The 23,670-nt window shown below is 41.2% G+C and overlaps 1 protein-coding gene and 1 long non-coding RNA gene across 4 annotated transcripts in view; one reads left to right on the plus strand and one right to left on the minus strand.

The window, feature by feature from the left end:
- Positions 1-4,307: 4,307 nt before the first annotated feature.
- Positions 4,308-11,806, minus strand: LOC139184204 (uncharacterized). Of its 2 annotated transcripts, XR_011567765.1 has the most exons (4): positions 11,609-11,806; positions 9,957-10,329; positions 8,605-8,670; positions 4,308-4,453 (listed from the first exon to the last, which is right to left on the minus strand). It is a non-coding gene; the product is annotated as an uncharacterized lncRNA (long non-coding RNA). The 2 variants fall into 2 exon arrangements; XR_011567764.1 differs by lacking the exon at positions 4,308-4,453 and having other exon boundaries at positions 5,436-8,670.
- The window catches only part of G3BP1 (G3BP stress granule assembly factor 1), a 35,354-nt gene continuing 23,212 nt past the window's right edge, over positions 11,529-23,670 (plus strand). The window contains exon 1 of one of the 2 annotated variants that reach the window (XM_019965280.2): positions 11,529-11,660. Coding sequence is in view for 1 of the 2 variants with exons in the window: in XM_019965279.2 (XP_019820838.1) it covers positions 12,229-12,327 (99 nt within the window). In the remaining variant the exon portion in view is untranslated. Of the gene's footprint in view, positions 11,661-12,015; positions 12,328-23,670 lie in introns of those variants that run through there. The other variant, XM_019965279.2, reaches the window with a different exon arrangement.

Raw genomic sequence — 23,670 nt, forward strand, 5'->3', positions numbered from 1 at the left:
AGTTGGTGCGGCTCACAGGCTCTAGAGCTCAGGCTCAGTAGTTGTGTGCATAGACTTAGTTGCCCTGCAGCATGTGGAATCTTCCAGGACCAGGGATCAACTGTGTCCCCTCCGTGGCAGGCAAATTCTTAACCTGTGGACCACCAGGGAAGCCCTTGCCATATTTTCTATAAGGAAAATATATTAAAAAATCACAGGGAAAAATATTTTTAAAAAGCAGACTTCGGGAATTCTGAGTTTCAGACTGCCCAATAATCTCATTACTAGCCTTCTCAACTTGGGTAAGTCACTTCATCACAAGCCAGTGGACCTGGGAAGTGGGCCCTTTCTGACTGTTGGGAGGATAGGAATGTATAGACTATAGTCACGTGTAGTGGTGGGTGGAATCAAGATTGCCAGGAGAAATATCAATAACCTCAGATATACAGATGACACCACCCTTATGGCTTAAAGTGAAGAAGAACTAAAGAGCCTCTTGATGAAAGTGAAAGAGGAGAGTGAAAAAGTTAGCTTAAAACTCAACATTCAGAAAACTAAGATCATGGCATCTGGTCCCATCACTTCATGGGAAATAGATGGGGAAACAGTGGAAACAGTATATTCTGGGCTCCAATATAGCTGCAGGTGGTGATTGAAGCCATGAAATTAAAAGACGCTTACTCCTTGGAAGGAAAGTTATGACCAACCTAGATAGTATATTAAAAAGCAGAGACATTACTTTGTTAACAAAGGTCTGTCTAGTTAAGGCTATGGTTTTTCCAGTGGTTGTGTATGGATGTGAGAGTTGGACTATAAAGAATGCTGAGTGCCGAAGAATTGATGTTTTTGAACTGTGGTGCTGGAGAAGACTCTTGAGAGTCCCTTGGACTGCAAGGAGATCCAACCAGTCCATCCTAAAGGAGATGAGTCCTGGATGTTCATTGGAAGGACTGATGTTGAAGCTGAAACGCCAATACTTTGGCCACCTGATACAAAGAACTGACTCACTAGAAAATACTCGGATGCTGGGAAGGATTGAAGGTGGGAGGAGAAGGGGACGACAGAGGATGAGATGGCTTGATGGCAGCACTGACTCGATGGACATGAGTTTGGGTGGACTCTGGGAGTTGGTGATGGACAGGGAAGCCCGGCGTGCTGCGGTTCATGGGGTCCCAGAGTTGGACACAGTTGAGCGACTGAACTGAACTGAGTGGTGGGTGGGTTCTCAGACATTAATTGGTGCTTTCTTCCAGGAATACCCTACCTCTAAACTCCACCTACTGGAGTGATCCTATGGCAGATACTGGGGTTTGTCTGTGTCTGTTAAAGTTGCTCACTTGTGTCCAACTCTTTGCCCGCCAGTCTACAGGCTGGAATACTAGAGTGGGTAAGCCTTTCCCTTTTCCAGGGTATCTTCCCAATCCAGGGATAGAACTGGGGTCTCCTGCATTGCAGGCAGATTCTTGACCAGCTGAGCTACCAAGGAAGCCCTACCCTGGGGTTAAGCTTTGCAAAGAGAAACTTTTGTAGCTACTGTTTACTCCCTCTAGTAGACCAAGTGTCTATTTTCTGTGTTATAATAAAGGTATGCACTAGCTGCTTCATTGCTTTATCCACTGAGGAACACGTAGCCTAGATTCAAAGGTTCTGAGCTGAAAGGGCCTGCAGAGAAGCCCAAGCATGAGAAGAGAGGGGGTACAAAGCCAATATATCTCGGGCTGCAGGCTTGGGAGGGGGAGCCTAGCATCTGGCAAAGTTTCAAACTGACTCAATCTGGCCTGTAGACATATTTTATTCAGTTCCAAAAGTGTTCAAAACATTTTTGGAGTAGCTAACCACATTTAAGAACACTGAGTGTGGTTGAACAACATTGTGAATGTACTTCATGCTACTGAATTTTAAATTTTAAAATGGTCGGATTGGTAAATTTTATGTTCTGTGTATTTTACCACAATTAAAAACAAATCTACTTAAAAAAAATCTACTTGTAGAATGGCATGTAAAATTAGTTGCTTCTTTGTTACAAGAACTGAGAAGCATTTTTGGGGGGTGCGGGGCGCTGTGCTAGGTCTTTGTTACTGTGCATGGGCTTTCTTTAGCTGCGGTGAGCAGGGGCTGCTCTCTGATTGCAGTGCGAGAGCTTCTCATGGCAGTAGCTCATCTTGTTGCAGACAGGCTCCGGGTGCTTGGGCTCAGGAGTTGTGCCACATGAGCTTAGTTGTTCTGCCACATATGGGGTCTTAGTTCCCAGGTCAGGGATGGAACCCATGTCCCCTACATTGGCAGGTGGATTCTTAACCACTGGACCACCAGGGAAGCCCAAGGGACACATTAAAAAAAAACAAAAAAAAACTAGAATTCCAAATAAAGTTTTAAAAAAGAATAAATTCAGTTATAGTCCTAGAATATGTCATTGCATTTTTAAAGTGAGAGCAAAACAGTTGTATACCATTAATAAAGTGTTAAGAAAAAAGAAAAAGAACAGAGTGATGTCATATGATGACCCAGATTTGAGTATCTCCTGAAAAACTGGAAGATCTGGAAACCTATCTGTAATTGGCAGGATAGGCCAGGTAATGCTGTGGTATTAATAATAACAAACATTCCCCAAACCTCAAAGGCTTGAAGCACAGATTTCTTTCTTGCTCATGCATTTTGCCCATCAGAGATGGGGAACCTTGGAGGAATGGCTCTGTGCAAATTATTTTTGCCCAGAGATCCAGGTCGACGGGGATTATCCATATGGGACAACATTGAATACTGGGGTGAGTGTGGGTAGGGAAAACCTTGACGAACGATCACCAGCTCAAAAGACTTCTCTGCCTGGAAGATATTTGGGTCACTTCTGCTCACACTCTTTTGATCAAAGCAAAATGCATGGTCATGTCTATCTTTAAAGGGAACAGGAAGGGACTTCCCTGGTGGTCCAGCGGTTAAGCATCCGCCTTGCAATGCAGGGGACATGGTTCAATCCCTGGTCAGTGAACCAAGATCTCACATGCCGCAGGGGAACTAAGCCTGTGTACAGCAACTACTGAGCTCTCAGGCCACAACTAGAGTCCCAATGAAAGATCCTGCAACACCCAACAAAGATCTGGAGTTCCACAACTAAAATCCAACACAGCCAAATAAATAAACATTTCAAAAAATAAACAATGAAGGGGACAGGAAAGTATAGTCCTGCCAGGAACCAGGAAAGAGGAGAAACCACAGGATCAGAAAATAACACTGAGTTGGGAAGATCCCTGGCAGAAGGGAATGGCTACCCACTCCAGTATTACAAAGTACCAAGAGTACTTTGAATGAATGAAAACTAAGCCTTTCTCCCACCCTGGCCCAATTTCATCTCCCTGATGACTGCTGGCTCCAAAATCACTGCAGATGGTGACTGCAACCATGAAATTAAAAAACACTTGCTCCTTGGAAGAAAAGTTATGACCAACCTAGATAGCATATTCAAAAGCAGAGACATTATTTTGTCAACAAAGGTCCATCTAGTCAAAGCTATGGTTTTTCCAGTAGTCATGTATGGATGTGAGAGCTGGACTATAAAGAAAGCTGAGCACCGAAGAACTGATGCTTTTGAACTGTGGTGTTGGAGAAGACTCTTGGGAGTTCCTTGGACTGCAAGGAGATCCAACCAGTCCATCCTAAAGGAAATCAGTCCTGGGTGTTCATTGGAAGGACTGATGTTGAAGATGAAACTCCAATACTTTGGCCACCTGATATGAAGAGCTGACTCATTTGAAAAGACCCTGATGCTGGGAAAGATTGAAGGCCGGAGGAGAAGGGGACGACAGAGGATGAGATGGTTGGATGGCATCACCGACTCAATGGACGTTGAGTTTGACTAAACTCCGGAAGTTGGCAATGGACAGGGAGGCCTGGTGTGCTGCAGTCCATGGGGTTGCAAAGAGTCGGACATGACTGACCAATTGAACTGAACTGAACTGATGACTGCTGGGGGTTCTTTAGACAAGGAACAAACTCTTTGGGCCACCACAGTGCCCAGCATGCTTCAGTGGACTCCGAGCACTGTGGCCAAAAGTAAAGAGGATATTCGTCAGACACCCTCCTCTTATTCCTTTCTCGTTGTTGTTGTTCAGTCACTCAGTCGTGTCTGATTCTTTGTGACCCCATGGACTGCAGCATGCCAGGCTTTGCTATCTTTCACCGTCCTCCGGAGCTTGATAAAACTCATGTCCATTAAGTCAGTGATGCCATCCAAGCATCTCATCCTCTGTCATGCTCTTCTCCTCCTGCCTTCAATATTTCCCAGCATCAGGGTCTTTTCTAATGAGTTGGCTCTTCGCATCAGGTGGCCAAAGTATTGGAGCTTGTTCCTTTATTCTCTGTCAAACTACTGTAGACTTCTAGGATTTAAAGCTGTGTTCCATGAGACAGTCCAGACAAACCTGTGTTCAATTCCTGGCTGTTTTGGACAATTAACCTCTCCAAATCTCAGTATCTTTTCCTGTAAAATAAAGATAATATTAATAATTTGACCTGTATTCATAGTGCTGTTGTGAGAAAAAAGACAGGGCTCATAAAATGATCAGTTTAGTGCCTGGTACATAAAAGCACTCAAAACCTACTCTTAGAGTTATGACAAGCTAATTTTAAAATTACATAATATAGGAAACGTTTCTTAATGTAAAAAAAAAAATTGAAAAATAATACAGATAAAGTGAAAGTCTCCTTCAAACTCTTAGGTCACTGTCCTCCATAGAGGTAGTAACTGATCAGATTGCTCTACATCTTTCCAGATAGTTTCCTATGCATTTACAAACACTGCTAAACACATGCACATAATAGTTGTTGGCATTTTGTTTATTTATGGCTGTGCCGAGTGTTGCAGTGCATGGGCTCTTTGGTGCTGTGCGTGGGCTTTCTCTAGTTGCGGAGAGTGGGGACTACTCATTGCTGTGGCTTCTCTTGTTGCAGAGCACAGGTTCTAGAGTGCACAGGCTTCAGTGGTGGTGCATGGGCTTAGTTGCCGTGCATCATGTGGGATCTTAGTTCCCACACCAGGGATCAAACCTGTGTTCTCTGAGCTGGCAGATGGATTCTTAACCACTGGACCACCAGGGAAGCTCTAAGTTTTGGTATTTTTTAAGCATACATGACATACTGTACATAATTTGCGAGATGCTCTTTTTTTATTAATATCCTCTTGAGATTTATGCTATATATTATTGTAGCATATACTTAAAATATGAATATTGTGAATATAAATACACATATATACATAAACTAGCTCAATCTTTAAAATCACTGCATAAAATCCTCTAGTATGTATGTATTATTATAAATTTAGATATTCCCTTATTGAGAGATGTTTAGATTATTTTTCAGTATTACAAACAATACTGTAATGAACATCTTTGCTCACTGTATACATGTGGTAGTGTTTCTTCAGAGTAAGTGTAGAAAAGTAGAACTTCTGAGTCATAGGGTTATGAATTTTTAAAAAAATTTTATTGCAGTATAGTTAATTTACAATTAGTTTCTGGTACAGCAAAGTGATTCAGTTAGACATACTTAATAGTTTGCATTTGCTAATCTCAAACTTCCAACCCATCCCTACCCCATCCCCGGTGGATTTTAACAGTTGCTTTGAAATAGCCCTCAGAATGGTTATGCTAACTTATATTTCTACTAATAGTATATGAAAATAACTCTTTTCCCACACCCTGGTCAACATTTTTAGAAAGTATTGATTTATTTACTTATTTATTTTTGGCTGTGATGGGTCTTTGTTGTGGCATACGGGCGCTTTAGTTTTGGCTCGTGGCCTTAGTTGTTCTGCGGCATGTGGGATCTTAGTTTCCCAACCAAGGATTGAACACTAGTCCGCTGACTTGGAAGGTGATTTCTTAACACCTTTGTGAGGAGCGACTCAAACATGGTGCCTAGAGCACCATGCCTATCACACAGTAGGTGGTCGATACATGCTACGTTATTTGCAGTTCCAAGTTTTGTCCCTCTTTGAAGCCACGGGAAGCGAGGACACCTACGTCTATAGATGGTACCAGAGTGTGCTCTTTTTGCAAAGAGCTTTGGCTGTAGCTTACAGGGATTTGCTGTGGATTCAACTCTCTTTGTCTATGCAGCAATACCTGGTGCCTTGCCCAAGAGAAGGAAAGAAAATCCCAGCCTCTCAGGGGTTTCTGAGGAGGTCTTGCCTCCTTTCTCTACCTGTGGCTGCTGTATTGTCCTTCCCTGGGCAGTACTGACAAGTGGGTAAAAGAAGATGGACTTGAAGTCAGGGAGTCCTAGTTTCTAGCCCTCGGTGTGTGACCTTGGGCAAGTTGCTTACTCTCACTGAGCCTGTTTCTGAGACAGAGTTGTTGTGACTACTAAATGAGATGATTTTTATAGAGAACATTAGCAGGATGGCTGGCTCATGGTCACAATTTGAAGATGTGACATGTCTGCAGACAGTCAGTCACAAAAGAGAGAGGGATTCAGTTAGGCATGCATTTATAAGCCAGTGAAGGGTCTATGGGATCTTCATATGATTTTTGTAAGGTAAGGGGAAAAAGGAAAAGAGGTTAGCAATCTGGGAGGGAGGCAGATTAAAACTTTAATGTCTCATTTCCCAAACACCTTGTATACCTAAAGGGCTAATGTAGAGTATTCCATCCTGTTTGTTTTAAAGATCAAAGTTTTCATATGTGTAGTTCCTCATATCACTGTTATGAGGCGCCTCATATCAATGTTAAGTAAAATCCATACTTAACATTGAATTTTTGAAAAATACATGCACATGTTTAAAAAAATTAGGGCTTTCCTGATGCCTCAGATGTAAAGAATCCACCTGTAATGCAGGAGACCTGGGTTCAATCCCTGAGACAGGAAGATCCTCTGGAGAAGAGAATGGCTACCCACTACAGTATTATAAAGTACCAAAGGGTACTTTGAATGAATGAAAACTAAGCCTTTCTCCCACCCTGGCCCAATTTCATCTCCCTGTTAGCAATCATTAACAGTTTCTTATGATTCCACCTTCAAGATATTACCTGTGCATGTACAGCAAAACCATTCAGGATTGTGCATGGACAACTATAGCAATACAGAATATCTTAATAGAAATAATTGTCCCATTAATAATGGTTCCCCCTCCTTTTCTTCCTGTCTTCACTTACATCTCTTGGAGATCTTTATAACCATATACATAGATCTGCTTCATTTTCTCTATGGTTGCTTGACAGTCCACTGCAAGAGTGCATTGTATGGTTGTATTTTATCCACCTAGTCTCATATAGTTCCATATTTAGGTTGTTTCCTATTTCTACTGCAAGTAGTTAATCACCGTTTCTGAGTAATTAGCTATATTGGAAATGCTGATTCAATTTTTAAAAAAAACATTGCACCAGGTCTTAGTTGCAATCACTTCAGTCTTTGTTGTGACATGCAGGATCTTTAGTGTGGCCTGCAGATCTTTAGCTGTGTCATGTGGGATCTAGTTCCTTGACCAGGAATCGAACCCAGGCCCCCTGCCTTGGGAGCTCAGAGCCATAGCCACTGGACCACAAGTCTTGGACATACTCATTCTGATGATACTCTTAGGAGCATTCCTTACCTAATACACCACCCTTCCATTCTCTCCACAAAACTGTACTTTCTGGGGTCTTGCCCATGCATCTTTCTGTTACTATTAATAAACAGAAGTTCATGTGCCAGATGCACAGCGAGGCTAAACAATCTGAAATGCTGGAGTTTGGAGCAGAGAAAGGTTTATTGGAGGGTCATGCATGGGGAATAGGTGAGTCAGGTTAAAAAAACCCCCAAACTCCCCGACTGTTTTCAGAGTGGTTTTTACTGGTAAAATTTGGGGTGAGGGTGAAACTGTTTACCTCAGCTTGGGACTTGAATCCAGCCAAAACCCATGGAACCTGGTTTTAGGACCTAATGAAGCTCAGGTTCTTGAAGTCTCATTGCAGAAAGAATTCAGTGAGAAATAAAGTGATAGGTAAGAAGTGGATTTATTCAGATTCAGAGAGAAGGGCCTCTCCACAGACAGTGTGGGCCATTGCAGAGGGCGAGTATGGGCTTGAAATATGGGATGGTTAGTTTATATAGGCTGGGTAATTTCATATGCTAATGAGTGAGAGGATTATTCCATCTATTTTGGAGAAGGGTAGAGATTTTCAGGAGTTGGGCCATGCCCACTCCTTGGTCTTGTGAACTGTCATGGCGCCTCTGGGTGTGTCATTTCATTTGCTGATTGAGGATCAAGGTCTAGTCTTGTCTGCCATCTTGGTCCCATTTGGCCACCCCCCCTCCCCCACCCATGACTATCTTCTGATTAGTCAGTGGTGAGGTAATGGGATGGTTCTAGGGAACTTGACTCTCAGCCTTAAGATACCATCCTCCTCCTGGGTGGGGGCCTTAGTTCCAGAACTCAAAAGATATTGTTATGCATATTTCTTAAGGAGGAACCGGGACCCTACCCCCAGGCTGCACTATCCTTTCCTGACTGCTCCTCCTTTGTCTCTGCATCTTCTCCCTTCCCTGACTAGCAACAATTTGAACCAGCCCTTTGGAACTCAAGGAGGGTCAAGGAGGCTTAAGTCTTTCCCCTCCCCAAAATAAGAAATAGGCCATAGAAAGGATATGTACCTGAAGAGTCCCACAGGATCTTGCTCTGTTTCCTTTCCACCCTGTTTCTCAGAGCTCTGGGGAGAACTGGCAGAAAAAAAAGGGTGAAGTCATATTCTGAGGGGTTTGCACAATTTGCTTACCAGTGGAAAGACTAGGAGGAGGGCGGGTACTCTCCCTTAGATGATTAGATCAGGGTTTCTCACCCCAGCAGTATTAATTTGGCCCCTTCATCAAGGGGCTCTCCTAGGCTTCCCTGGCTTGCATCTGTTAGATGCCAGTAGCCCCTCTATGTAGTTGTGAAAAGATCATGTCTCCTGAGGGCAAAATCTCCCTCATCTTGAGAACCAGCACTCCAGACACTTCCAGGGTGGTAAATTATTCACTGAACATTTACTAAGTATCCAGCATCTGCCTCTTGAGGGTTTATGATTCCAGTACAGAAATGACCACAGGAAGATGCCAACTTGCTCTCTCCTGTGGAAGACAGTCACAGCCACCTGAGGGGTCTTGTCCACATTCTCTCTCTAGTAATCTATTTCCCTTTCCTTTCTTCCTACAGACATACTAGACAAAACCATAGGGGAAAACAGTATCATTGTAACACCTTCAAGTAACATTATCCTTGCCACTCCCAATCTAGGGGAATGACTTGTTTTAAATCCTCCCCGAGCCCCACCCCAACGCCCGCCCCACCCTTCCTCCACACTTACATACCTATTTAAGCATATGGAAATCAAGAGTTCTGGTTTTTCATTTTTAACATAAATTGGAACTCATTGTATATTTTGTTCAACTTGATTTTTGTCAGTTAATCCAATTAACAACTGGAGATCAGCTCATATCAGTATAGTTTGACCTCATTCTCTTCTAGTTTTTTCTCATTCTCTTTTAAACTGCTGTACAGTAGTCTATATTATGGGTATATTACCGCTAGTCAGTTTGCAAATTCATGAGTAGTTATGTTTTCAGTTTTTAAATATCATAACAAAGTGGACAGTGCTGTAATGAACACCAAGTACATGCCTCTTGGTAAAGCCACATGGCTTTCAAGCAAGAAGGGAAATAAACACAATTTTAACAGACTGCCAAAAGTCCTACAAGAAGAACTGTCTGTATCACTTAAAATTCGCTCCAAATGTGATCAAGAATAGCCTGGACCCCCGATCTCAGGCCAACTGGGTTAAATTACCAATCTGTGAATTTCAAGGGTTGCTAACCAGCTCTCATTAGCTTTTCAATTTGGAAAGTTGTCTTGTAAAATGCAAAACTCTTAGTCCACCCTTTTAAGAAACCTTTGGGGGCTCTCCACCGCTCTCAGAATAAAGCTCAAGTTTCTTAGCAAGGTAAACACGATCCTGTAGGTTCCTTACTCCAGAAAACCTTTAGCAGCTTCTGCCTGAGCCGAGTTCCCTCAGGTGCCTCCACAGCCCCACACACCGGTTCCCCAGTTTGGGGAGCTCTCGGCGCGGCGTCCGGGCTAGTTGAATGGATGACAGCCAGCAGGGACAGCGTCTCGATCGTCTCTGATCCCAGCCCCTGGAGCCCAATAAATGCTGAATGAGCCAAGTCGTTGCTGGATGGGGCTTAGGGGGCCAAAGGGATGCTCCCGCTTGGCTCCTGGGGCCGCACCTCCGACTTCACCGGCTGCTGTCCGCGCCCCCTTGTCTCCAATAGAGAGGCTCCACGTGCTTCATTTCCAAATTTGCAAAACTTAACGCGAGCCCCTGCTGCAGGGTCACATGCCTGGAAGGAGAACGGGACAGAGGCGTGACCCTGTGTTTTCATATAAAACCGCTCATGGTGACCTATGGGCCCAACAAAACAGTAAGAGACGTGGACAGGACCAGTCTGGAGCGCCTGAAGTGTTTCGCGGAAGCTTCGGGGTGTTCACAAAGGCGTTTGACAAGCTACCTTGTCAAGACATAACGACCCGAAGAAATAAACCCCCACAGCCACAGTATTGGAAATCTGAATGACAATGGTGGTGACGCCCAGGATGTTGCAGGAAGGCCCAAACCGTTAGGAGAATTTACAAACTCCCGTTTCTGAATGGACGCGCACGAATGACTTGCAGCAGCACTTGCTAAGAACCGCGGGGTGGAAATATGTCTTTAAACTCAGTGCTCTTCACGTGAGACTTTTTTTTTTTAAACAGGATCTTAGGTACACAATGGGAGTTACTTTCCCCTCTGGTTTCCCTGAATAGTTGTCCAATAGTGCTGACTAATGGTGGGAGCCACCAAGTGCCCTTAGGCGGCCACATGGAAATAAAGTTGGTATAAAAAAGAAACAAAACAACCAAACAACGGGAAACTTTATCACCTGGTTCCCCTGGTATCAAACTGTGCGGAAAAGGTGGGATCAGGGGTCTCAGGGATCGCACCCAAGGAGTGAAGAAAGGAAACGAAAAAGGAGACAGAAGCAGGGACCAGTAGAACCTCAGAACCGCCCCAGAGGGCACGGCGACCCGGTGCTCGGTCTCCTTGGTGCTGTCCAACCCCCGCGTCAATCAGCTCCTTCCCGCACTGCGATTGGCCGGGGGCTTCCTTGGCCATCCTGGCGCCCACCTCCTAGTTGCTTGGGGTTTACTTCCCCAAAGTACACGGGCCCCACCTTGTGGAGCAACCGCTCCTGCAGGGAGAACTGATCTCCGCCCAGGGGAAGAAGTTTTAACGAATGGGAGCGGCCCCACATATTTATTGGCTACAATGGACATCGATCAAAGAACTTCCCTCCCTCCTTCACACCGTACCCTTCACTTATTGGCCTCTCTCAATGCCAATTCGTTACTAGGGAAACGAGCTCTTCACAGTCTCATAGGCATGAGTTAAAGCCAATCAAGAGCCACGCCTTCATCCTGAGTAAGTACCCAATTGCTGCTCGAAAAGCCCAGAGGACGCAGTCGGGATTGGCCACCAGCCTGGCCGACCTGGCCGCAACAAGTTAGGCTGAGTCACCGTTATATAGCCCGGCGACGGAGCACGCGTGTGTGCGGACGCAGTTGCGTGAGGGGTTTTTTTACCTTTTGCCGTGCCGTGGAGCAGAGCTTGTTCCTCTCCCGCTCAGCCGTGCAGGTAAGCCGGAGCGTGGGCGGGGCTGGGCGGCCCCAGGACGCGGACTAACTGGGGCTCTGATGGGAGGGAGGAGAAGTCCGAACGGCGACCGCGCCAGGCGCGCCCACCGTCCGCCCCCCCTCCCCAACGGCCGCAGGCGCGCGCGGCGGGCGCACGGGCGCGCGGCGACTCTCCGCCCTCCGCCCCTACTGGCCCGGCGCGCGTGGCCGTGTCCGCGTCCGCCGCGTGCGCGTGCCGCGCCCAACGGCCACGCGGGGCGAGAGCGAGCCGCGGCCGCCGCCCGGGCCCCAGGGTGATCTTGGGGGCCTGGGGCCCCGCGCGGCCGGATCGTCAGCTTTTCCCGCTCGCTTTCCCCGCGCGCCAGCGAGGCCTTCCTCCTTTGGTGGGAGCTCCAGCTTAACCTAGACCAGAGGAGGCTTTTCTTTGATGGTGGTGGGGGGTGGGGGGAGGTGAGGCACGAAAGTGCAGTGAGAATTTGTCGACACTGGAAGCCGAAATGCTGCTCCTAGGTTTTCGATTTTTTGTACAGGGAGTAAAGGAGGGGCAGCGAGTTCATGGGTATTGAGTGATGATAATAACTAACATTTTTCTAAGCCCTCACTATGTGCCAGGCACTGTGCGGAGCAACTTGTGTGTTTCTTCTTTACTCCTGAAACGCCCCGATGAGGTAGGTACAGTGATTTTCCTATTTTTACAGCCGACTCGAAGGCCCAGAGATGGAGTGACACGGTCAGAGGCACACGGGCCCATAAGGGGCAGGTATTTGTTTGAACTCAGGCCTTCTGACTCCTAGTCCCCGAACCCGCTTCATTCTTTGTTCCAGCGTTCTGTGCGGCCACAGGGTATCTTTGCCCCCAGAGCTCTAGTCCCTGGGGGCAACCGCAGCCTCGGAAGACCGACTGCAGAGGCATTTATTTGTACTTGGGCTACTTGCGGGTTTCTAGGGAGAAGAGGGTTGGACATGGGATTATGACAAAGGGTAAGAAAGGGTTCCTTTCTACACATCTTCCTACAGGTTTGCTGCCCTAAATGCTTCTGGGGAAAGTGTAGAATAAAATCAATACGTCCAGGTGATCCTGGACAGTGTTCCTTCTCGGATTCGATCTTTACGGCCTGATGATGGGAAGTTATCGCCAGCAGGAAGTTAGGCTCTGATATTAGATCTTGAATCTTTTTTTCCCTCCGTTTTTTAATTGGAGCAAGGTTTTGAGAAAGACCTTCCACAAGATTAACTTCCTCGTTTTCTGAAGTTGAAAAAAATGAGGTTGCAGAGCGATGAGGTTCAAGTCTGGCCAGCATGTGTAAGTGAAATTTTGAAATTGGAGTGGAAAGCTTGGTGCCCACTTACAGTACAGGCTTGACCCTCTGTGGAGCCTAAGCTGTATGAATTAGGGATGATTGAGGTGTTGGAAATCTTACCCTTCTGGCAGTTAGGAACTTCTATGGATGAAAAGCTTTTGTCTTCATACATTTATTTAGTATTTTGTAGATGCTCCCGTTATATGCAAAGGTAGAAGACACTTTCAAAAACTTGAGTGTAAATTTTTCTAGTGGAGTTACATTTGAGATTTTTCAAAGCTAGTTTATTCCTTGGCTTAATGAAATAATAAATATTCCTGTGTTGCAGGTATGAATCATTACTTGGCATCACAAATGTCTCTACTTGAGCTAAAGCTGCAATGAGTTTTGGAGCTAACTCTTCCGAATTTTGATTGAAATGACTGTCAACCTTTTCCTTTCTCTCTTAAAAATCTATTTTGTGTGTGCATACACTTTTTAGAATTGACCTTTATATAAGAATTTTTTTGCTGCTAAGTGAAAGTCTCTCAGTCATGTCCGACTCTTTGCGACCCCATGGACTGTAGCCTGCCAGGCTCTTCTATCCATGGAATTCTCCAGGCCAGAAAATTGTATTGGTAGCTGTTCCCTTCTCCAGGGGATCTTCCCAACCCAAGGATCAAACCCAGGTCTTCTGCATTCAGACAGATTCTTTACTGTCTGAGCCACTAGGGAAGCCCTTATTTTGCTGCTAGAGGGAACACATGATTCACATCTTCATAAGTAAATTAAAAAGCTTTGAAACACTTTTGTATTTCCATTTACCCAGTAATTTCCATATTTCTTAACTGAAAGTAGCAGTAAATACAGGATCGAAATATCTTAGGAATAGGCTCTTAATCTTTGTTGGTGTTTTCCTGAATGGCAGATAGCTTGGAGTAGAACATTGTTTTCCTTGGAACTTGCCTTTTTAAAAAAAATTTATATATTAAAAAAAATTTTTTTGCCTGTGCTGGGTCTTTGTTGAGGCATGTAGGATCTAGTTCCCTGAGCAGGGAGTGAACCTGGGCCCCCTGCACTGGGATCTTGGAGTCCTAACCATTGGACCACCAGGGAAGTTCCGGAACCTGCCTTCTTGTAACCATTACAGTTACCTGCATTTAGACACCAGTTAACTAGTAACATTTTAAGTTATCAAATGTTGAAACACTAATGACCAACATTTAAACTGTTAATTTTGAGTCCACTAATTGTTACTTGAGGTAAATATCAGAATGAAAGTTTGTGCATTAAATGAGGGGAATTTTTGCTAGTTTCCCCTTTAGATATTTTAAAAAATCTCTTGACTTCAGGCAAATGGGTTCCAGTTGGGTAGGAATATGAAAATGTATTTCACAGATTGGTAGCCTGGTTGATGACTTGTGCTTTCATTTATCTGGAGCCAATTAATTAATTGAAGCAAATTGTGATAATATAAGACTTGTCTGCCTTCCAGTCTCCCATCCAAACTAGAGATTACTTTTGTTGTTAAATCCTTTTAATATAAGCTTTTGTACCTCTTCTAACTGGTAGAAAAGTAGGTAGTTCTTTGTTCTTTTATTTAACTCAGGTTTGCTGTTCTCAGCTGACAGTCTGTTAAGGGAACATTAGATTTGGTAATGTTTCTTGGTGACCTACTTCACAGCAGGTTTTGGTAATTTACATTTTTAATAATTGGTTTTAGTAGTTTGGCTAGAAAGTAAAGGGCAGAAGTTAGTTTTAAATTTGTATAGGTTTGTGAACTGTATATACTTAAGATGGATGGGGCAGTGTTAAAAGATGAAATTTGATATAAAGCCTGCATGTATGACCTAAACCAATTTTTCTTTTTGCCAGTTTATAACATTAGTCACTTGATCTCAACATTTTGCAGATTTGTTTTTTAAAATATTTCAAAATTCAAGTATAAATTGTATATTCATTTAATTGTGCTTTAAGACTGCCTTGGCAAGGTTTACTGATTTTAAAAGAAGATGATTGTTAAAGTAAGTAGGTAAGAAAAGCTTTTTTTCCCACCTCTGGCTAGTCAGTTTTTAACAGCTATAGGACATTTAGTACAATACTATCCTCCCAGCCATGGAGTTAAATTTGAGGTTCAGCACTATAATCACTTGTAGTTGGTGATCACTCTATGGTGAACAACTACATTTATGTTTTTAAATCTCAAAAATCAGCATTCTGTTTATTTTTTTAGTATCCTTAGTCATGTCATCTGGCTTTGGTTGGGAAAACTTAATTGCAAACCTGATTAGGTGAAGAGGGTGAAGAATTAGGAAAAATTTGCACATGAAGAGTAGGAAGAGGGAGCTTTACAGAGCAGAAAGTAATTAAAAGTTCTCTTGAAGACTGTGGCCTTTGTAAATAAAATCAAGGCTTTAGATGACATCAAGTGATAGATTTCCACTTCTGACCACTGGCCAGTCTCATGTCAGACTGCTTAGCTGTTTAGCCTGTGTGATGTATTTCAGATATTTAATAAAAAGCAAATACTAGAGATGGTTCATAGAGAAAACTGGCTTCTTGCATGGGACACACTTGGACTTGGTGGGAGTGTCATCCTTCGGTGGCTGTGTGGCAGCATCCTTGCCTGTTTGTATAACCCTTTATGTATTTTGAAGTTCTTTCACACATTTTAGGTGTTCTCATGTTTTTGCTTATAAGACCTAGAGCTCTGTAACCCAAGTAATTGTCTTCAACTATTTTGTAAAGCTCGTGGTGTATCTAGTAGAGATATGTGCTAGATATATTTCCTTCTTTAAAAAATTTTCAAGGTTTTAGAATCTTGGAAGGCATCAGTGGCACCTGCCTTTTTAGGTTTTTTTTTTTTTAACCTGCCACAAGTATACCCCATGTTTATCAACTATCTTAAGCTTACTTCTGGCATACATCCACCTATACTTTATGAGATCTAAAGCATAGAAAATTCATGTTTAAGGAATTTCATAGACGAAGTATTATAAAAGTATTTTTTTGTCTTAGGCCAGATTTTTGCTTAATTGTAAATCTAGTTGACTGGGTTTTACTGCTGGATTGGGGGAGGGATATTAAAAACCAAGAAAAGTTAGTGAATTAAGTTTCCCAATTCTTAAGTTTTTTTCTCTTAGGGAAACTTGTTTTTGAGATAATTTTAGATTTACAGGAGAGTTGGAATACAGACATGTCTTGTATATCCTTCACTCATCTTGCTTGTTAGCATCATACCTAATCATGATGCATTTATCGACAGTAAGAAATTGATGTTGATAAAGTCCCGTTAACTAAAGGACTGACGTTATTTGTATTTCCTTAGTTTTTCCACTGATGTCCTTTTTTCTGTTTCAGAATCCAGGCCAAGATACCACATTGCAGTTAGTCCTCCAGTCTCCCTGGTTTCGCTCCTCTCATTTGTGCCAGTTTGTTGTATTTTCTTTGTGTTTAATGACCTTGACACTTGATCTCAATTTGAGTGTACTTGGTGTTGGGTAGACTAAGGTTATAGAAGTTGGGGAAAATACAGAGGTGATTTAGCCTTCCCACCACGTCCCGGGGCACATAATATCAATCCTGGTTGACTTTAACCTTGATCACTTGATAATATGGTGGCTCCCAGGTAGTATTTCTTTCCTTTGCATTATTTTCATTAGAAGCTAGTCACTAAGGAAGGAGAGCCTTAGAATTTGTGAACATGTATTAAAGCTGCCACTGTAGGTAACTGAACATTTTGCGGGGAAGACACTTGGAACTTAAGCAGATACTCTGTTTCTCTAGTTTCCCTGCTAAATTTTTTCATTTATTAGTAGATGTTGCCTGCAGCTCTTGAGGTGTTCTCATGGTAATTCTATATTTCCCTTGTTTTTTTCTACATTTAAAATTTTTTGTAAGAAAGGTGTCTATTTTCATTTAAAAAAATTACTTATTTGGCTGTGCAGGGTCTTCACACAGGATCTTTAGTTGTGGCTCTGAACTCTTCATTATGGCATGTGGGAGCTAGTTCCCTGACTAGGGATTGAACCCAGGTTCCCTGCATTGGAAGCACAGAGTTTTAACTGGTGGACCACCAGAAAAGTCCTGCTATATTTTTTAAGAACTTCATTTTCCCATTTTTTAAACACTTTACCCATTAATTTTTGGATTTTTAGTTATTTTAGGGGGTTGTAATCCAGTGTTCTTCTAACTTAATTTTGCTTTTTTACTTATTACTTTATTGCTTCAGTTGTTCTAGTTTTGACTTGTGTCCTTTTGATGTTTGCCTATTTTTTTTTTTAAAGCATTTCCTTTATCAGATACTTCAGACTCACCTTGTATTTTTGCCTGTCCCATTTCTCCAAGGAGTTGTCAGGAAGAACTTTGAAGGAGGGTAACAGGTGGTAAACGTGAGGAGTTTGGAAAATAGATTGAACAGTAGTAAGTTCAGTGATGGTTATGCTGCTCTTGCTGTGCGCTAGAGTAGCTTGGTTTCTGCAATAGTTTCTCTGGTTCCTGGAAAGCGTTTTTATTTCTGATAGTTAAGCCAGATTTCACATGTTTGAGTACATAGCATAGCCTTGCAGCAAACTTCACAATAGTTTAGTATACTTATGTTAGTAGACAGAAACTCTCACTGTTTATTTCTTCTTAGTGTTTTTGATAGGTATTAAAATAGAGTAAAAAAATTCCTTAAATGTCTCTGTCTCAGAATTGACAGTTAACATTTTGCATCACTTTTTAAAATTTGCTTATTTTCATGTGTAGGTTCCCATTCTCCTCTCTTCTTGTGAGACAACCTTTTGTCTTTCCAAGCTGTTATATTAGTGGGTTAAAAAATAGCTTTATTGAGGTATGATTGACATACAGTAAACTGCACATACTTGAAGTGTAGAATCTGATAGCTTTTGGCATTGTTTATACCCATGAAACCATCACCACAGCCAAGACTGCAGTGAAAATAGCGCTCATCCCCCAGAGTCGCTTGTGCTCCTTTGCATTCTCTCTTGTCCACTCCCCCTCCTCCTCTGCCCCCCGGGATCCCTTACCTGCTTTCTGTCACTGAAGATCAGTTTATACTTTCTAGAATTTTTATATAAATGGAATTATACAATATGTGCTTCTTTTTTTTTTTTAAATTGCTGACTAGTATTGACTGTTCTGTTCTATAATATACAACAATTTGTTTATCCATCACCTGCTGGAGGAAATTGGTTTGTTTCCAGCTTTTGGCTATTACAAATAGAGCTTCTTAAAAAACTGCCTAACTTTTCCAAAGTGGTTATACTGTTTTACATTCCTGCCAGCAGTGTTTGAATGTTCCTTTTCCTCGATATCCTGGCCAACACTGTATGCTGCTGCTGCTGCTAAGTCACTTCAGTCATGTCCGACTCTGTGTGACCCCATAGACAGCAGCCCACCAGGCTCCCCCATCCCTGGGATTCTCCAGGCAAGAGCACTGGAGTGGGATGCTGTTTCCTTCTCTGCAACACTGTAGAGTCAGCCTTTGAAGTTGTCACTCTGACAGGTGTGTCAGTGGTACTTTACTGTGGTTTTGTTTTGCATTTCTGTAATTACCGATGATATTGATCAGCATTTTTCATAATTTCTTTGATGAATTGTCTCTAGGTCTTACACTAATTCTTCATGGGGTTATTCAGCTTTGAGAGTTCTTTATATATTCTGGATACAAGTTGCTTTCCAGATATTTACTGCAAGCCTTTGCCTTTGCATTCTCTTAATAGTCTCTCTTGCAAAGTGAAAACCTTTTTGGCCACATCACCCAGTGTACAAAATCCTAGCTTCCTGACCAGGGATCAGACCTGCACCCCCTGCATTGGAAGCAGTGAGTCTTAACCACTGCACCTCTAGATAAGTCCCTGAAAGGTTTTAATTTTGGTGGGAGTTCACATTATCAATCTGTCTTGTTATAGAATACATTTTTGTTATATCCAAAAATGACCCAAGGTCATTAAGATTCTCTTTAGAATTTTTATAGTTTTAGGTTTCATCTAAAACTATTGAGTTAAATTTTAATATACTGTGAAGCTTGAATTGAGGTTCTCTCTGTATATATGGATATGCAGTTGTTCTAGCACCATTTGTTGAAAAGAATACCCTTTTTCTACTGAATTGTCTGCCCTTTTGGAAATCAGTTGTTTATTTATGTGTGAGTATATTTCTTTATTCTGTTTGGTTGGTCTATTTGTCTGTTTTTATATCCAGACTATTTTAAAAATATATTTACCTGTGTATCTGAACAATGTACTGTTTTACATATACTGAACACGCTTAAAAACGTTTCAGGGCTATCATACAAGTACATATTTGGCAAGTGACTGTGTTTCTGAGATCTAGTTCATACTGACTTTATATGACTGCTATAAATAGGGTGACTTTATATTGTAGTTTCCCAGAAATACTCAAATTCACTCCAGTTAAACTGGTGTAGTTATCAATTGTATCGCTTTTTAATCTTTTAAGTGCTTATGTGACTATCTTAGGGCTTTCCAGAATCTGCCTTCCAGTGCAGGAGACACAGATTGGAACCCTGGATTGGGAACATCCCCTGGAGTAGGAAATGGCAACCCATTCCAGTATTCTTGCCAGGTAAATCCTGTGCATAGAGGAACCTGGCAGGCTATAGTCCATGGATAGGGTCCATGGGGTGGCAAAGAGTTGGGCACAACTGAGCCACTGAGCATTATACATGATGCTTTGTTTATATTTTTTAAAGAGTAGAAGTTTTTATGTGTAACATAGTGTGAACACACTAAAATTATTTTATCTTCACGATGCATGTTTAAAAGTTACGATACTAAGACGTGCACTTGATTTGGTTTTACAGTTTAATTGGACCAGTTACGTTCTATGGGCATACAGGCGAGTCTTCCTATGTGGCATTCATGAGTGGAACACTGTTGTCATCAAGTCAGCCTAGAAGTTCAGTAAAACATAGTTTTATATTAGGTGCTTGGGCTTTTTGTAGTCCAAGGGAACTCTGTAGAAAACTTACTCTTGAAAGAGATAATCCTGTTCTTATTTTGCTAGCAAAATGGTTAAGGAAATACTCTTCTGGGTGACAGAAAATGGTGGAATGTAGAAATGTTACAGTTTTGTTACAGTTGTTTGTTACAGTTAATAGTTACAATATCAATATATTGTAACAGTTAATATTAAGTGCTTACTATCATACACTTAGTTCTTGCAGTTATGATTTTAATTTTAGAGATGAAAGAACTGAGGGGCACTAGAGAAATTGTTACTAGCTCAGGAATACAGTAGTGGATATATTTCTAAGTGGCCATGTTTTCCTTTACTTCTTTAGAGCAAAAACTGTTCTGTAATTCCCCTTTCTCTAACCTAGGACCTTTAAAGTATTTCTTGAAAAAGTAAGAGAAAGTATAATTTTTAAAATATGTTTTTCTTGTCCCCTATGCCCATTTTGGTATATTATGACAGTCACAACATTACAAAGTTGGATAGAAAATTAGTGGAATGTAAACTTTAATGAAAGTGAGTGATTTCTTCCCTTTCCCTTTATTTTTGCCAGGTCCTGTTTCTTTCATCACTGATCTTTCTAGACTATACTGATTTCTGAGTTGTAATATATGCCCCCCAAAATTTGTCCTTTAGATCTGAAGGCAGTGTTAAGAGAGTGGTCTCCAAATTAGATATAATTGGAATGTTCAGCAGACTTACTTATTTAGTCTTGGGAGTGGCATGTTATATTTTAGGAAGTCTCCCAGTCTTCACATCAGCACAAGGAAGGAGGATTTGCTGTTGATAATTAAAAAGGATAAGACTGTTTAGTTTGTTTGCTATTTCTGATTATGGTACATGCTTCATAGTCCAAGCAGTAATGTATCCATTGGCATGTGCTGTTATATAAGTAACAACCAGAATCCATAGTATTTTAAATTTGCAAAAGCTCTTCTAGAAGGACACAGTGTTTCAGGAGTATTTAATAAATAAGGGAGGATCTTGAGAAATTTTTAGCATATATTTTCATTGGTATGCATAGTTTCTAATTATAATAGATCAGGAACTGGTAAAACATTAGTTTTTCTGAGAAAATGCAATTTGATTTTGTTTGCTTTCATTATTTTAGATATAATTTGATAGAACTGAGAGTTCTAGTGAACCAGGGTGAGACTTTATTCTCAGAAGGTACAATGTTAACATATTCCTGATAGCTTCTGTTTTATGTTTGAACTAGAAATGAAGATGGAGATTTCAGAGAGCTAATTTACCAAATAAAATTTTTCTGATGAGAATTGATTGAGTCTCATATAGACTAAATCTTTTGGGTTCAAATGCCAAAGTTTTCTTTTTTAAATGTATTTTCAGTTGGGCTGGGTTTTCTCGCTGCGTGTGAGCTTTCCCTAGCTGCAGTGGCTTCTCTTGTGGAGCACAGGCCCTAGTGCGCGCAGGCTCAGCAGTTGGTGCTCGCAGTCTCTGGAGTGTGCGACCAGTACTTGGGCCCCACGGGCTTAGTTGCTCCTCAGGATGTGGACTCTTCCTGGATCAGGGATCGACCCTGCATCCCCAGCATTGGCAGGCAGATTCTTAACCTCTCTACCACCAGGGAAGTCCTACAGTTTATTTTTTACTGGAAATGCTGACGTTATTCACAAAACTTGCAGAGTATGGTCTTAGATGACGGAAGAACTTCCCCAAACGTTTTGTAGTCACTGGTGCTGTTGGGTGTTCAGTATTGTTAATTACTCTACAGCATTTTATCGTTCCAATATTTTTTTTTATTTAAACTTTTGAGGCATAATTTGCAAACCACAAAATTATAGAATTTTAAAGTTCAATTTGAAAAGATTTTTAGTTTTGTACAGTAAGCCATCACTCAAATGCGTCGAGTCCTCTCACCCCAGGCAGTTCCCCTCAGGTCCTTCCCAGTCTGTTCCCTCTCAGGCAGCTTAGGTTTTTTTCCCCTAAGCATCTTTGCTTAGTTTTCTCTGACTTTTTCTTAATCATTGAAAAAAAAAGTATCTGCTGTTATAATCTGAATTCTGGACAACCTTGACAGTTCAGCCTGACAAATGGATGATCAAAAATCTGCTTTGCTTGTATAAAATTCTAACCAAAAAAAAGATAAACATCTTTTGTGATGAAAATGATGAATGAAAGAAAGCTTTTTATTCGTGAGTGTGTCAGATACAGTTTTGGAGCTAGAAAGTTACATAAGAAATGGTCTCTTAAGAAACTTAACTCTTAAAGGAAGCTTGCAGCCTTCTTTCAAATGTTCTTTTTATCTGACCATGACTTATATAGCATTCTTGAAGCCATTGGCTATTTTAAGAATCAGTCCCCTCCTTTATTTTAAGCATTGAAGCAATATAGTTTTTTAGCACTAAAATAATGTGTATTCTGTTACTTTTTCTTTTTTTCTCAATTATTGAGATACGACAGAAGTATCTGTCAACTTCTGTAGTTGACAGAGGTATTATTTTTAAGTACTGCTACCATTTCCCTTGAGCTGATTGGTTGATATTTATTATAGATGAGCTTAAAGGAGAGACTTGAGCTGGAGTTTCCAATTTAATGGAACCATATAGTGCTTATAGTGTGAATATAATCCTTGGGAGTCTGCAAGACTATATGAGGTAATCCTGAAATAAAGTGTCATCTATTTGAAACATTTTAAAATGCTAATTGAGACCCTAGTTTGCAAGATACTCAATTCTATAAACTGTTAAACTAATAAGAAACTTGGTGAATAATACAGATTTTTCTGAGAAGCTTCAGAATTATAATAGTAAAAGAAAAAAATCACAAATGAAGTAAAGATCAATTTGCTATATAAATATAAATATGTTTCCCTTTCGTGGCTTTATGACAATGACCTAAGATAAAGCATTGATGATAATGGTGTAATCGAGCTGATGGAGTTGTTTTTGTTTTGTTTGTTTTTTTTTAATTTGAATTATCTAGATAATCTCAAAGGGAAAGGAGAAGTTGTAGATGGGGTCTGTAAGTTTTTCTTTTTCTTAACCTTTGATATTGTAACCTGGAGGATTTTCATCATTTTGCGTGAGAAGATTGAATGTGGTAAGCAGTATTTGATAAAGTATTATTTAGAAATTTATTATGAAACTACTTAGCAGTGTCAAAGGATACAGTTAGATTGATGTTATTAGTCTAGTTTCGTAGAGTTTGGTGAAACAAGTAATAAATGGTACAGGTAATTTAAGAATAATGCAATCATAGACTAGTGAAGGATAAACATCTCCACATCCTGCTTGTGCAAGAACCAAATTCAATCCATTTTGCCCATTCTTTAAGAAAACTGTAATGCAGTTTGTCTTGTTTCTTCTTTATGCTGTAGTTAATTATACATACCTCTCTTTGCCTTTACGTTTATAAAGTTCAGGGTGATTTTATCTCCTCAAATGAAAAATTGGGTGATCTCATGCCAGATACGTTTTTGAAAGGGTTTTTTAAAGTAGTGAGTGACAGTATTTGAAAACTTACCATGTGCCAGGTGCCTTTTTAAATATTCCAGCGCACTCACTTTAAGTCTTAATTTTGAGATGGCAGGGATTATTTTGTTGAATAAAAACATCTTGCTTGTTACTTTTTGCCTGTTTTCATTTTTTGATCTAGATATAAAATAAGCAATTTAGAATTTTTTAAAGGTAGTAAAAATCTCTGATTTAGTTTGACTAAAAATGTGATACTGTGTATCTGTATTGTCAAAGCTGTATTGTCGCACTTGAACCTTATACCACCACGGTAG

This window comes from Bos indicus, chromosome 7, assembly GCF_029378745.1.
Source record: "Bos indicus isolate NIAB-ARS_2022 breed Sahiwal x Tharparkar chromosome 7, NIAB-ARS_B.indTharparkar_mat_pri_1.0, whole genome shotgun sequence".
NCBI lineage: Eukaryota > Metazoa > Chordata > Mammalia > Artiodactyla > Bovidae > Bos > Bos indicus.